This window comes from Phalacrocorax carbo, chromosome 3 (genome assembly GCF_963921805.1).
Source record: "Phalacrocorax carbo chromosome 3, bPhaCar2.1, whole genome shotgun sequence".
NCBI classification, from domain to species: domain Eukaryota; kingdom Metazoa; phylum Chordata; class Aves; order Suliformes; family Phalacrocoracidae; genus Phalacrocorax; species Phalacrocorax carbo.
In genome coordinates, this window is record NC_087515.1 from 97,358,432 (window position 1) to 97,375,279 (window position 16,848).

General features: G+C 36.6%; 1 protein-coding gene across 3 annotated transcripts in view; it reads right to left on the minus strand.

Moving 5' to 3' along the window:
• Positions 1 to 16,848, minus strand: part of ADGRB3 (adhesion G protein-coupled receptor B3) — a 462,905-nt gene that overhangs the window by 212,911 nt on the left and 233,146 nt on the right. For all 3 annotated transcript variants that reach the window (XM_064447845.1, XM_064447844.1, XM_064447843.1), the window contains exon 12: positions 15,032 to 15,140. In XM_064447845.1, coding sequence (XP_064303915.1) covers positions 15,032 to 15,140 — 109 coding nt within the window. The remainder of the gene's footprint in view (positions 1 to 15,031; positions 15,141 to 16,848) is intronic.

Genomic DNA, 16,848 nt, shown 5'->3' on the forward strand with positions numbered 1-16,848 from the left:
AAAAGTTGCTGTAGGAGGAATAAAAAAAATCCAAGCAGCTGAGAAAGGAATAAAAACCAACAGTCAACTAAGTCAAATGTTATACCATGACTGTTTCCCTTGTTTGAATTCAGGTGCCTTACATGTCCATTAATTTTGAGTGCAGCTGACAGAGAAAGATAGAGATGCTTAATTAGGATTGCTTGGGTTGCCTTCTCAGGGTTTTAAAAACTAATCTGAATTTGTATATATTACATAGTGAACTTAAACTGCATTTTAGGAATACTGGATTAACCCTTGCCTGTGACCGAGTACATAAAATGTGAACACATTATTCCTGAGCTCAGTGCCAAAGCTTATAATAGAATCTAGTCAAAATATTTAACACAAGATATAACATAGTATTATACCTGCAGCAGGTAGGCTTCTAATTCTTAAAAATTCTATTTGGATTCAGACTGACTCTTCAGATGCCCTTAGAGTGCCTTCAGTTTTGCTTTTACAGGCAGTAGAGAACTACCGTTTTGGACAGCTAAACTGTAGAAACTACCATGAATAAGAAAATATCTTCTCTGGTTTTCCTGAGGCATGACAGATGCCATCAAAAGGAGCCATCATCATGCCTGGCTCTGCAACATTTGCATTACTAACATATACACCTGATATGACTGCTGTCTCTTTAGCACTACATTCTATCTGCAACCTATTTTCTGCTACAGTTATTCCAATACAAATTTTGGTTTTATTGCTATTCTTATTTCTTTAATTTCTTGTGCCATTCATTGCAGTATGTTTATGAAATATATATTCAGAATAGGAGTCTCCCAAACTGAAACTATACTCTTTTGGCTATCTAGCCCTTATTTCCTGGAAATATTGCCTGTAGGTAGAAGCTAAAGTTAAAATTAGATTCTACAATGTGCAATACTCCAGAAAACACAATTATACCAATGACATAAAGCGGAAAGGAAGAGTTTACTCCAGACTGTTTGCTCATGTTATTTCATAGAAAATCATGGTGAATTATTTTTAAATTTAATATTATGAATGTGAAATATGGAAATATGAAGGAGGGATAGAATTTTTCTTTTCTGCTGAACTATAGTTTTTGAGGCCCAACAACAAAACACAATTGCTTCAACTAATTTCCTGTACCTGAAAGCACTAACACAGAATTTACATGCCAGAGAAGCTATTAATTTACTGAAAATTTCTGCAAATTCGGTTTGAAAATAACCTATACTTTCAGTCTTGCAAAATCATTCAGCATAGTATTTTACATCCAAGTCCAGTCTTGTTATTACTGCCATGCCATATTTGGGATAACTGTCATTATCTCCACAGTCAGATATAGGAGATAACCAGAAAAAAATATTTCTTGCCTTTCAATAGTATTTGACCACGTACAAATTATAATCCACAGTCAAGGTGGCTTTCCTAGTACAAATCATTCCCTGGAGAACTGGACAATCAAAAAGTGCCATTTTATATTATCTTTTTTCCCCGCCATATCCTGATTATAGCATTGTTGCCCAACAAATAATATTTTACAAGATGTTGGAGAGAAAATTGCTTCCCCCCCCACCTTTATTTAGTTTCCCCTTTCTGTTCTGTGTAGTTTTTACAGTGCTATTGCTTTTATAGAATATTTTTGATGTACTAAATGGGTTTTCTGTCCCTAAACCCAAAACATCTAAATGGTGCTTTATTGGAAAACAAACTAACTACACTCTGGTGGCAAACATTCATAAAAAAAATTCTAAACTGAACAAAAGAGGAACAAAGTTAAAGGTCAGTGTAAGGATGCTCAGATTTTTCATAACATTTCAAAGCAGTAGGTTTTTTGCAGAAGCACAGATGTGGATAGCATAATCTGGAGCTTTCTTGATATGAACTGTGGCTTTTGGTTGATTCTCAATGATTTAAACATCTGAATTCTACAGTTACACTATGTTAATTGCAAAGGGACATTTGAATGGTAATGAAGAATTTTCAAAAGGTGCTCAATGTCATCATTCAGCAAATGAGACTTACAGTGCATGTGCTGAGACAACATACTGGTTTCACTGCTTGCAGCAAGAAATTAATTGGACATAGAAGAAATTTATTCCTAAAACTTATACCAACATTCACATAAACATTAAAAATTGAACTGATGACAATTTAGCATAAACAATATATGAAGTAAAATCAGTTAAGTGAAACAACTAATTTAATCATATTAATACGAATAAGCAAATATTATTATTCAACAGAGGCATTTAAGATTGGAAATTATACACAAGATAGGAGGAGAGGGAAATGGAAGCCCTTAAACAAAACCTGCAAGTATGTTTTAGTAAGTAATTCCTTGGGCTTTTTAATAATGAGCTACTGTATTTAGGTTATGTTTATGGAATTTTTATATTAGGGATTCCTTCATTTTTAGTTCTTTTTGTCATAGATTAAATTTAGCCTGGGCCCAAATGATTAAACTGAGAACAAAGAAACCTCACTGCAACAGTAACCTGACCTTGCTTTTCCTACATCCCTGAGGAAACCCCAGCCACCAGCTACAGAATCATTTCTCCTTCAGTCCAAACCTCCAAACCAATGTTTTGTACCACCAAGAGGTTCAAATGCTGTGAAGAAACAAAATAATGTGTTTGCAATTTAGCAATTAGCTTGTCAGACAGCCTATGATAACTGTCCACCACAGCTGGGAGGTAACATAACTTTATTTAAGCTGTTTTAATGGAAAGTTTGGCTTTATTCCAGTGAAGCACTAAATCTAAAACAAAACCTAAAAAAAAAACTTTAAAAAAATGCAGGTTGAGAAATCCCATTTCATGTCCAGCTATAGCTAAGAGAGACTTCAAATATTGCTAAAACCAGTGACAGTGCAGATTGTTGTGGGCATAGAGAATGCTGAGTGACAGGTAAAAACTTTGATCCAGCAGCTGGTGCTATCAATAGAAATTACATCCATAGGAAAAAAATTCATAAAAAACACGCATGTGACTCACTACACAGACTCCCTCAAACCATACATTAAAAGGCTCATGAATAAATATGCTGTTAGATAATTGAAAGATTAACAAATTATGAACAGAAGTAACTATTCTAACAAATGCCTGCAAGAAGGAAAAATGGCCAAATTCATACACAGTTCCTTGCCTCCTTATTTTCCAAGGTTTAAAAGAAAATTCCTAAATGCATGCTTCAAGTACATTCAAAGAACAAACACATATATTCAGCAAACTCCCTCTAATACCTTGTCAAATAAAATGATAAACAGTATAAACATAAACACTTCAAAATCCTATGAGCTCTGCTGTTGAATACCATTTCCAAGTAGATGAACTAGTGCCATATTTGAATGTCTTACCCTATTGATGTTCAGTGTCTCTCATTTCAGTTTATGAGAGGTTTGGATATCCATAATTTTAACTTCTGAAAATTATTTCTAAGTACAACCAGGAATGTAAAATAGATGATGCGGTATAAAATCACCAGCCATGTTTTCCAGTAGTGGAACTGTTCATCCAAGAAACAGGTTTAAGTTCAATTTGGTAAAGTTAAATGACAGTCATTTTGCAGAAATTAACTTTTCTTTGTGCATTGTTGACTGTGAATGGAGACCATTATTTTTCATTGCCTAGATAGTGATGCAATTTTCAAAGCTAAATGAGCATTAAAAACATTCATTCTATGCTTCTGCAGTGAACAATCTAAGATACCTAATGGCAAAACGAGACATTCCCTTTAATCTTTATGAACAGATTGTACCCTCTTGAGCTAAAAATGAGAAAGGAGGGGATAAGCTTACTGTATTCTTGATAAATATTTCCCTCAGAACTGGGAGAATTCTTGTATGTGCAGATGCAGCTGCCTGCCTGACTGCCAATCCCTGAAGATCCAATCATACTGATGACTGTCCCACAGTTCCTTCCCCTTGGGCAGGCCAGTATCTTCTCATTCCTCTGCTTTATTGGAGATGAGATTTTGGTACCAATATAGAGAGGAAATATGTTTCACCAAAGGGCACCATTTATACAAATATGAATGGGTTTCCAAGTATTTGTCTTTGAGATCAGCTCACATTCTAGCTATGCTGCTCTACACAGGACCAGAGACAGGACAAGCTACAATACTGTTTTCCCACAGATTTATTTGAAATCTATCTCCTTTCAAGATACTTGACTACTGAATAATGGAAGATAGTATGAGGCCATAAGATTTTAATAACAGTGTATTTCAAAAAATGGCATATAATTAGCACTACTACCTATTAACTAATGTAATTAGTACTCAAAGTGGAAGACCTTATAAGTCAGAAAAAGAATTCCACAAAATAATAGTCATTAAAGAACAGCATAAGCTTAGAACCACAGATTATATGAAAAGTCATTCATGTAATATGATCAAATACCTTTTCTATAAGACCATTTCCCAAACCATATTCTTAAAAAAATTAGAGAGGAATGCTGCCTCTGGCTGATTACATGACTGCATGTACGTGGAGAGTGTTTGCTAAAATTAAAAAAAAGACAAAGAACCACAAAAATATAGATATATATAATCTGATTTAGCACCACTTCATGGCAATTTAATCATTTGCGCTCCTTTCATCCAGTACCATTTAAACACCCCAGGCCACAGAGCTGTACCAGAAAAAGTTTTTCTTCCCACTCTAAAGGAGACTTAGAGAAAGGAAAAAAAGGGGGAGGGAAAAAAAAAGAAAACAGTCTTTTACAGAATTCCTCCTGAAGTTTTCCAGGGTGGGCAAAGGCTATATTCATCTGTAGTAGAACAATCCTTTGGTTTATATCACAAACCTTATCAATGAACCTCTACCTCAGCCTTGAGCCAGAGCAGCAAATAGGGTCTTAAAACTCAGAGCTGAAGTCAAGGAAAAGCAAAACAAAACCAAAAAAAATTAACTGGGTGAACTTATGGATTCAGAAATCACAAAATGTACTTCATAACTTTCAGACCTTGTTCTTGATTTTAGCAAACCCAGTACATAGATGCTTTGGGATGGTTTGAACTGATCTTACAGACACTGCTAGTTCTGTTACCATGATGTAAACCCATCTTAATAGAATTGCAGATATATATGTAGTACCTTTGTTTCATATACTGAACTCCAAGTCTCCATATTTAAAAAAAAAAAAAAAGAAATTACACAGGCACAAACATAATTACTCAGAATTATGTCTGCGTATGTTTACATGGCTTTACACGGCAGTGTGCCCAGGTCACCAAGAAGGCCAATAGCATCTTCCTGGCTTGTATCAGGAATAGTGTGGCCAGTAGGACTAAGGAAGTGATTGCGCCCCCGGACTCACCACTGGTGAGGCTGCACCTTGAATGATGCATTCAGTTTTGGGCCCCTCACTAGAAGACAGACATTGAGGTGCTGGAGCATGTCTAGAGAAGGGCAATGAAGCTGGTGAAGGGTCTAGGGCACTCATCTTAAGAGGAGGCTGAAGGAACTGGGGTTGTTTAATCTGGAGAAAAGGAAGCTCAGGGGAGACCTTATCGCTCTCTACAACTACACGAAACAGGACTATAGCAAGGTGGGTGTTGGTCTCTTCTCCAAAGTAACAAGGGATAGGGCAAGAGGAAATGGCCTCAAGCTGCATCAGGGGAGGTTTAGATCGGATATTATGAAAAATGTCTTCACTGAAAGGGCTGTCAAGCATTGAAACAGGCTGCCCAGGGAAGTGGTTGAGTCTCCATCCCTGGAGGTATTTAAAAGATGGGTAGATGTGGTGCTTAGGGGCATGGTTTAGTGGTGGACTTGGCAGTGCTACATTTACAGTTGGGCTCAATGATCTTATGGGTCTTTTCCAACCTAAATGATTCTATGATTCTGTGAAGTTTGAGCTCAACAATATCTTATAATTGCACTGCCAAAAGAATTATTTACCATAGAAACACTTTTCTATGATATTAATAATCAACTAACACCCTCACAAAAATGAATTGAAAAACTAAAAATGCTCGCCTAGTTTGTTATCCTCAATTGCTATGTTACTTTCAGGCTATGCAGTTTGAAAAAGGCAGGTCTGTACTGCTATTTGGATTTAAAACCTACCATCATCACTGAGGAAATTGTATACTTTTTCAACACAGCAGGTTGATTTGTCTAATATTCTGAATAGAAGTTCTTTCTGTCCTTTATCTGTTTTTGTTTCTTTCTTTCTCTGTTTGTGGTAATTTTTTGTTGTTTCTTTTTTTTGTTTGCTTTTTGGTATTGGGGTTTTCTTTGGTTTTGTTGTTGTTGTTTTTGTTTCCCACCCACCCCCCGATAAAGCCAGAAAATGAAAACAGACTGGCAGCTGGTATGCCACATCCTTACTTGGTATAAACCATGCTAACTCCACATTCACAATGGATCTCATTTCTGGGTAATAGACCTGTCTCTGACACACTGCAAGTAACATGCAGAGTTAATAGTTGTTTCTTAAGTCTTTGTAAGTAATATTGTCTGTAGACTCCAGAGTCCCAGGTGGGAAATGAACCTACTTCCACTGAGTTTTGCTGGTTTTTATCAGCTGAAAGTATGATTCCTTCCCCCCCCCCTCCCTCCCCGATTTTAACTAATTTATATTTTGTGGGGTTTTAATTCTATTTAATTTTCCTTCTTTCATTTTCAGCAGTGAGTGAGTATCAAAACCCTGTAGAATTAATTAAAACTGAGGGTGAACTTTGCTGTTTGCAGCACTTAGCCACACCATCTCTAGCTGACCATCTCTAGCTGATGTACCACCAGATGGTGGCTGGATACTTTTGTGGTGACTGCCTTACAGGGACACGAACTCCCAGAGTGAGTCATCAGTCTGTGCAGAATTGCATCTTCTTATTGGACTGTTACACTTCGGTGCCTCCCCTGTGTAAGGGGAGGACCATATTGTCTGGAATATCTTGACACTACTTCACTGAATATGATTGTTGCCTCTTGGCACTACTTTAATATGAAATTATAATACTCTCTTGGGCGTGCATTTACTTCATTAACTCAAAGTTACCACCACAGACTCTTAATTTCTATCCCCTTAAGCCTCATTCTATTCGGAAATTGTTGGGAATCACGTGAAGATGCAGCTTTCCAAGGCAAAGTAGTAAATAAATTCAGAGATTTAATTTCTATGGGCAACACTTAAGTGCACCTGTGTGCCTGTTTTGGCTGGGATAGAGTTAATTTTCTTCATAGTAGCTAGTATGGGGCTGTATTTTAGATTTGTGCTGGAAACAGTGTTGATAATACAGGGATGTTTTCATTACTGTTGAGCAGTGCTCACACAGAGTCAAGGCCTTTTCTGCTTCTCACCTCACCTCACCTCACCTCACCCCACCCCACCCCACCAGCGAGGAGGCTGGGGGTGCACAATGAGTTGGGAGGGTCACAGCTGGGACAGCAGCCCAGCTGGCCAAATGGATATCCCACACCATATGACATCATGCTCAGTATATAAAGCTGGGTGAAGAAGAAGGAAAGGGGGTGGATGTTTGGAGTGATGGTGTTTGTGGTCCCTAAGTAACTATTATCTGTGATGGAGCCCTACTTGCCTGAAGATGGCTGAACACCTGCCTGCCTATGGGAAGTAGTGAATGAATTCCTTGTTTTGCTTGTGAGTGTGGCTTTTGCTTTACCTGTTAAACTGTCTTTATCTCAACCCATGATTTTTCTCGCTTTTACTCTTCTGATTCTATCTGCCATCCCACTAGGGGGGAAGCGAGAGAGTGCCTGTGTGGGGCTTAGTTGCCAGCTGGGGTCAAACCATGACAACCTGTTAAAAAATAGCCTGTTATAAAACAGATGATTCTTTTAGAAAACACCAGCTTTTAACTGCTCATTTAAAAAGGGGCCTATAAACAGAATGATTCAGAAAGGAGTTTACAGAGGTAGAGATTTAGGAATGATACAAGAATCTAAGATACATATACTTAAATGCTGTAAAAGGCTATTTCCACAAATGGGCTGTAGGCAGTACTTTCTGTTTCAGGCAGAGGCATTGTTTTTTAATTAGACTGAAGCCTGGATGCCTCCATGTATTATAGTTTCCATTTCTTTAGAACCTTTTACCCCACTGTATCTTACTTAATATAAGGTGGTGAAGGGAAACAGGGAAATATCTTTTCTATAAATATGTGTGTGTATATATATAGTTTCCTATAGCACCCATTTAAAAATACTGAATGGTTAGTTTATGTGTCTTTACCTTTAAGGATAACTAATAAATCATATATACAAAAATAACTACTGATTTATAACTATTACTATTAGAATATAGTTATAGAATTAATTTAGATTTTTATCCATATTTGTGAAGATTGTTTGATAAAGTTTTATACAGATATTCCCTTGATATTAGTAATTTTTAATCTTAAGTAACTGAAAGCTGTATTTCCTCAGGATCGCTGAGTATGCACTTTTAGAAAAGAGAAAAATAATCTACTCTTTTATGCACTTTTCACAGCTAAGTTTTCAGGGAACGTGAATCATTTAATAAGCTTATTTGATATTGAGAAAGACACACAAGCTCTCGATCATTTACTTCAGACACTAAGTCAGATGCTGCAATGAGCTAGACCTTCAAAGTGTGCATGAAGTTTTTCCCCTTTAATCAGTGGAGAAAGCTTGAGTCTTCTGAAAGCCAACATATTGATCTGATCAAGGAATTGCTGAGGCTGCTGCAAAGGAAATAATATGAATATATATGGAGCAGAAGTATATAAGGGTATAAAAAATTTCCAGTTGACCTTTCTCTGTAGTTTTCATATTATTTTGTCTATTTTTCTCTGAAAACTGTCTTTTTTTGGTAGCCTTTAGCCACCAGAAGACTGTTACATATGGTTTGAACAAACGAAGAATGGGGAAAGAGGAGAGTGACACCGGCTGTGTGTGAATCTTGGGAGTTGAAGGATTTTTTGAGGAGTGAAGAAAGAAATGTGACAGATGCCCGCTTTCACATAACAGAGCATCTGCTCCACCAACAGTGTACAGGTTTGGGGTATGTGGGCTTCATCTCAGTGTGAAAAAAGAGGATTAGGACCAGTAGCTAAAGTAATGAATGAAAAGATCAGGGAGGAGAAGGCAGAACTTATAACTGTTCTGACCACCATGCTTGCTATCCAAGAATGGAGTGTGACCAACTATGCACCACAATGCAATGAGAAAAGCACTAATTATGCCTAGCAGGACTGTTTTCTCACCTGGACTATCCCCTGAACCATGCCTTGACATCGTCTGGGCATGTGCCAGGAATTAAACAGTATGGGCAACTGCGGGACAGATCTCAAGCCTGCATTTGGTCCTTTTTGATTCATGTTTACAGAAACAGCTGTAAAAGCCAGATCCTAGCCTGAAATGGGAAGATGACGGGCATTGACACTTTTAGGCTGTTTTGAGAAGAAATGGGATGCTAGACAACAGGAACTGCTAAAAGTCTATATAGCAAAATTATGAAATAAAATATTACAAAAATTGTTAGCTAAATAATGCTTACTTTGATGTGTATTTTACTAGTTATACAAAAGCTAGTTAGAAATCTGAATAGAATATAAATACTCCAGGAATTCTTTAATATATTTGAAAAAGACCCTTTCAAATGTTAAAACCAATTCAGTCTCTTGGTATATTTTAGGCCAGTAAGATATTTATGAGATATGAGTCAGAGGATCTTGAGTGCTGCATTTAAGATACACATCAGTAACTCTGATACAAAAAAGATAAGCAGGCTAGGCCGATGCCATTAGGATAAGTAAATGAACCATATAATGTGGAGAGGTTTCTAGAGAGTATGAACAGGATCTACAATATACAAGACCTAAAAATCTTATCTCAGGAAAAGGTGAATGAACCCAGAGTAACAGACAGAAATCCAACTTGCTCACTTTCTAGGATTCCCAAAGCTCAGGAGGTGTGCCATTGCTTGTGTCTCATAGCTAGAGTAGGTACATGTTCTGAAGGCTCCTTTGGTCACTAACATTTCTAGATATCTGTAGCTAGGACTAGAAAATTTTAAGATACACTCCATAAACCTACAGGATTATTTAACCTTTTGGTACAAATTTCATGGATGTGAACATGGAATGGTAGATCAAAGGGGGAACAAGAAAGTATGCAAAGGTAGGAGATAACAGACTGTTAGTTAGAAGTTGATTTATGCATGGATGTATGGCTTACACCCCTTTGGTTTTTCATATAACATCCTATCTAGCTGCATTCACCACGTAGATGTCTACTTGTTTTTATTTTATTCCTCTTAAGACCTTGACCTCATGCTCATTCAGAATTAAATGTGCTAGTGTACAGTTCCATTAAGAATCTTTGTTTTTCCTGTGAGCAAGATTAAACAGAGATGTCAGCCTAGTTTCTCTTTTCATTCACTTTTCAGTTGTGTACATCTAGTCCCTTTTAACAATCTGTTCTCAAATACCTATTCTAATCATTCCAGTTCTCAATCTGTTATTTTTTTTATCATGCATCTCTGAACCCCTCTGTGTTCAAAGGTTTCATTTTCTCAAAGTAGCATTCCTCTTTGCTTTAGATGACATGAACCATTCAAGCCTAAGCTAGTGACTAGGCTGTCTTTGTAGCCAGTGGAAGAACTTCCCAAAGGCAACCGATGTTCTTAGTTTAGATGTCTGAGATTGTATTAATTGCTCTCCTGAGCAGTAGTTTCCCTTGACTATAAGGGAAGTTTAGGGCAAAGTTTGTGATGCTTAAAGTAAGTAAAATGAATCCCAACCATATAATCTCAATTGAAAAGAGCATTGCAAGTGATAGCTTCTGAAAATTTAAAAAAATCTATTTTCTTTAGACTGCTCTTTTAGCACCCTAATGCTGTTCTTTTTTCTGAGCTCTGCTGAAAAGTGACCATGGGATTTTACTGATATTTTTTGGGGTTTTTTTAGGTTCCTACATTATGTATGGTTTGAACTACTCCCTCCTAAGTGCTCTTTCAACACTGAATTTAATCTTCCAGTGGATATCCTCTTCTTTCCATTTTGCAACACCCCCTGGAGATCTTAAGTTTTTTCTGTCTTTGACTAATCTAAATAACTTTGATATCTGCATATTTTAGAGCATTACTGATCACTCAAACATCAGTATTCATAAAATTAACATTAACAAGAAGTGTCTTTTCTCATGCTGAAAATTCTGTTTATTTTCTGTCAGTTCCAAATAACATCCATGACTACACACTGCACTTCAAGATTATTTGGACTTTTCATTAATATCTTCTAAGAGATGTAAGCTTTATTTTTGACAAAAGAGTCTCTCTTAACTGTTTTTTGGCTACTGCTCTTAAGGAAATTTATTTAACAGCAGAGGGAAAAATTTCCTTTACAAAAGAATCCTAATCTGCCATAGAAATGTGTATCTCTTAATAATGCTCCCTATTTCTAGTTACACATTCCACCTATACCTTTAAAGACAGTTATGCTTGTGGCACTCCAGTCTGGCAATTTTTTCAAATTAAATAATTAATATCTCTTGATAGCAGCTCAGCCACCTTTTTGTACCTTTCTTCAGAAATCTTAATCGCTTACTGCAGTGGGACTCCCAATCAGCCAAAGCCCTTAAGGTGGATCTTCAAAAGGCTATTAAAAGCCAAAATTAATTCTTTGATTTAAAATCAAGATCTCACATTTTAAAACAGAGAAAACTGAAAGCAAGTAGTTAACACAGAATGGTAATATGGTTTAAAAGCTTTTCTCCCACTGCATGTTGTACCCTTGCAGGTGGGTCTGTGCTTTCAGCTAATTCAGGAACTCTGTGTGGTAGCAAAAGCTCCTGTTTTTTTCACACTATCCTTCTCCTGTGCCTGCTCAGCTGGTCCTGAGGAGGAGAAGGAGGAGGAGGAGGAAGAGAAGGAGCAGAATGTGGAAGGAGATTTCCACCTCCTATCAGAGGCTTTTATCTCACCTAATCATTAAAGGAATATAATATAGAACTGAGAGCACACAAATAAAATAAATACCATCTGTCCCAGCCATGCGTGATCAAAGCAAATTGTTGTTTTTACATTTGTTAAGTTTTTCATAGCGTATTCTCTCTCCTTGAGAGAAGAGCTCAGAGGAGAGGGGCCTTGCATTAATGGCAATGCATTTGATTTTACTGAGCTTCCTAAATAAACCCCAAAGCACAGATATTGGATCATCTGGATTTGGAACCAGTCTCTGGTGTTTTGTTCAGAAGCAATGAAAAATTTTAGTTAAAAGCCACCACATTGAAAAGCTAACAGTGGCATGGCAACTGTCCTTATGGACCTTCTTAGTTACTTCCAGATCTGTAATAATGTGGCTTGGTATAGCCTACCATATAGTTAAGGTAGCTTTCATCACTTCCCATGTGCCATGAGCTGAGAATGTGCAATGAATGGTCATTGCAGCATGTCTGTTGTGTAGTAACTTGTTAAGCCACAGTTACTTGCTTCTGTGTCTTAAAAGAAAGAGAAAATAAAATTCCATCTGTGGAGGATCTCAGGAGATTAGCATATCTGCTAAACACAATTAGACGTTCAAATTGTGTATGGACCACTACAGTGCCACTCAATTAGAAATGAACTCGTAAACTGAAATTAGTAGGGGGAAACCAAGAACTCTGTGCAATACTGTTAAATTTGCTACAGAACTGGCAAGAAGCAGCGGTTCATGAGTACTGAATCCTTTCTCTCATATACAGCAAAAGGCATTTAAAATACCTGAAGGTGCTGAGGGAATATTTCATGGCAAATAACTACAGAACAACTATTGGATAATTCTGTTTAAAGATTAATATATAAAAGCTAGGCCTCCTTTCTGCACATATCTGCTTCCTGCATGGAATGTGTTTGCTGACTTAAATTGCAGGAATATTATTACAAATTATAAACAAGACCTCACACATTTTTAACTCTTCTTGGTACAGCAGAATTAATGCTAAGACAACAAAACAGCAACTGTGTAGTTCATTTGTCTCAGCTGAGATCAACATAAATTTTCCCTAAGTTCCAAGTACACAGCCAGACACAGTTACATCAACCCCCTGAGAATAAATGGACTGAAACTGAATTATCCCAGATACATTCCTTCCTTGTTTGTGAAAATAAGAAATTACTCCTTGCTGATAACAACCATCAGTCCCCATCTCACTGTGTCACCTGCACTCAAGTATTCTGGTCAGTGAGTTGCACAGCAGTGACTCTGTCCTTTTTGATGGTTGACCAAGCAAAGAGAGGATAAACTCACGCTAATATGTCAAGGCAGAGAGCTAGGCAGTCAGAATGAACCTATACATTCATTTTACTCTTCTCAGTTTCTTTCTGTTCCTTTGAAGGTTATATAGTTAAGAACAGACCTACTCCTGAGTGCCTAAAAATATCTTATATGTGGGAAGAGAAAGATAATCAAAAGAAAGACTGTTAAGATTATGCAGTTATCTAGACTAGCCAGTGCACAGCGCCGTTTCTGATTCAGTTGGAAAGTTGTTGCTGTTTCCCATCTGAAGCCATAAGTATGTAGAGACACAGATTATTTGAATGCATCTTCTTAAAACATTTTCCAGTGGTTTTTTTAACATTTTTCAGAGGACAAACAGATTGGAATGCCATATAACATGGCAAGTAGCACGGGCTGTGCCCTTTGAAAAAGCTTCTCTCTTTATTTTGTCATAAAAATACTATTGAACAAGCATTTCAAGAAAGATACTGTCTTTATAAATTTGTGCAGGATTTACCATAATGGAGAACTGACAACTGGAAGGAACTTTAGGTGGTACTACAGTGCAAACAGTAAACAACAGAAATAATAAATCACTGGTTAGAAGCTGAAGTTCTACATACTGCCTACTGCAATGTTTTAAACATTTTAAGACTGCCAGAGTCCTTTTTGGTGAGTTCTTTGACATGTCAGCATTACAAGGTTGTGCCTTACAGCTGCTAGTGTTTACAGTCACGTCAATCTAAATATGAACTGGACAACAATAATAAATATTTATTATTGCACAGCAAATCAGATTTTCAGTAGGGACATTCCAACAATTTCCCTGCTTTATTCTGCCAACTAATTCCTAAATAACCATATTTTCTAACTAATTCTAATGACTTGCTGAAGAACTGACTGGCATATAGGTGCAGGAAGTTTCTAACTGAAAATCTGAAAGAATGGATTGACACCAGAAGATTTGTTATCAGACAAACATATATTTTGAATTTGTTCATTACATACAACTACCTAATACTTCCTTGGCATTATAAAAGTGCAGCTATAGAAATTTAACTGAATAAGGAAGATACAAAGTAAAGACAAAATGCTTAGAAAGCAGCTTTTCAAACTAATATTTTTGTTGAATTTTTAATAAAATGCTGCCATATTTCAGAAGCATTTATGGCTACTCATAACTGGAATTCAATTTCTAAGAATCTTATTTGATGTTTGTTATTATTTGATTATATTGCTTGGCAACTCTCCAGTGCAGAAAACAAAGTTTGAAAAATAAATCTGAATAAAATTTCGATACTGTCACATATAGAAAAAACCTGATGTAAGAAACCAAAGGTTTAAATTATTTTGGCAACTAATAGATTTTTTAAATTATTATTGCTTAGATGTGTATGCTGATTACTATCACACCATAACCTGTGCAAAGGCAGATCTTTGGAAGAACAGTATATTAAAAGAGATAATATCAGCAAAATTAACATTTCTCAAGCTATTAAGTATATCATTATTACCTTAATTAACACGATTTTTTAAATTACCATTTGAAACACTGTATTTCCTGGAAATGCTCTAACACATACCTACAGTTCATAGTATTCTGATGAGTGTTTTCTTAGCTAGAGTCTGAAACTTTGCATTTAGATCTTGAGATATGATTATGGAGAAGTCCAACGTGTAAGGTATAGCGAGTATGTTAAACCAGAGAGGAGATAAGCATGCAACAAAGATAATCTGGAGGAGGAGCAGCAGCCAAGTCTGAATTGTGATAGAAGCAGCAACTCTATAGTACATACTTGCAATTTCTGATTTTCAATAGAGCATAAATTTGATTTAAAAAATTCCTATTTCTTACCTACATTTCCAGTCATTAGGTATGAATTCTGAAAGTCCATCATTCCCATTCCAACAATGTGTATAAAATCTTCAATCACCTGCATTAACTCCACCGAGCCTGGATAGATCTAACAAAGGAAGGTCAGACATGCCATTAACTATAATATAAAAATCTCTACAGCAGCAAATTTAAATAAAATCTAAAAGCCATCAAATGAAGTGTGAGACTTGACAATCAAACTGCTTTTCCCATGTTTCAATCCTGAACATTTTTTGTCACTGTAAAAGAACTGTTTTGTCACTAGATCCTCATGTGAACAGACTCATAAAGCTACATGAAATCAGCTTGGTACTGGAACCGTGGAATGTCTGCTCTAAGTCACTGCACTTACCAAAAAAATTTTACTGGCCGTTAGTTTCATTAATGGTTAAAGCACTTAATATTTCAGGATAACTCTAATTAAAATACTCCTTCTTCTTCTGGAAGGTACCTTCAATAACTTCAGAGCTATTGACACAAGCAACTGAATGCAAATCTTACCATGGCCTCTCCAGCTTGATAACCCATTGTTGCTTTAATCAATATTTAAGTAATATAAATTCCTACTGGTAATACTATTTTCATTGCTGATGTGGAGCAGTAGAATCATTGAATAGCTGATGCTGGAAGGGGCCTCTAGAGATCTTCTATTTCAACCCCTGCTCAGAGCAAGATCAGCTCTAGCAGGTTGCCCAGGACCACATCCAGTTGGATTTTGAACATCTCCCAGGATGCAGACCCCAGAGCCTGCCTGTGCAACATGTTCTAGAAGTCAGTGACTCTGACTGTGAGAAGGTTTTTCATATATTTAAATGGAATTTGCTGTATTTTAATTTTTGCTCCTTGTTTCTTTTCCTGTCACTGGTCACCACTGAGAAGAGTTTGGCTCAATCTTCTTTACTGGCCCCTCTCAGGATTTTTTAACATTGACAGGATCCCCGCTGAGGTTTCTTTTTTCCAAGCAAAATAGCATCAGCTCTTTCAGCCTCTCCTTGCATATCAGATGCTCCAGTCCCCTAAACATCTTCACAGCTCTTCGCTGGGCTCATTCCATTACATCTATGTCTTGTACTGGGCAGCCCAAAACAGGACACAGTCAAGTAAAATAAATTGCAGCAGCCTTTGCATTGCTAATGCCGCCTCTCAATATGACTTTCAAAATGGTAAGGACTTGCACATTTCCAAGAAATATAATTTATCTGCAAAGCTCTAAGCTACTATGATCACAAAAATATTAGAAAGTGTTATATTCAACAGTAATGATGCATCACCAAAACAGCATTAAAGGTCAAAACCATTATTAATAAGCTTAAAAATTCTGCTTTTATCACCTACATTAAAAAAAAAAAATCATTTTTGCTTATTATGCCCTGTTATGAACAGGACAATTTTCAGTAAAACAGTATTTTGCAATAGAAAAAGAATGGATGATCTGTTCACAGTGCTTTTTCCTTCGTATCAGTGAGATGTCCAAATTTTACTTTATGAGCAACATTCAAACCATTCTTTCCACTATCTGGACTACAGACTCTAAAAAATGCCTATAGAGACTATAAATTCCAGCACGTTGTGCTCTATCTTCATCTTGCTTTATCTATCTGGATCCATAGCCGCTCAGCTCAGGATAGAGAATTTCACAATGTGCTTTGTTTTCTACATGGATCTTTTTATAAAAGGCAGGGCAGCAATACCATTTTTATGAAGAATTTGTTGTCACATTTATGATCATACCAGGTTGCAAATGCTGCTTCAGGTGAAGGAGACTTAACTTCCATTTCCCTAATGATGAGTTACTG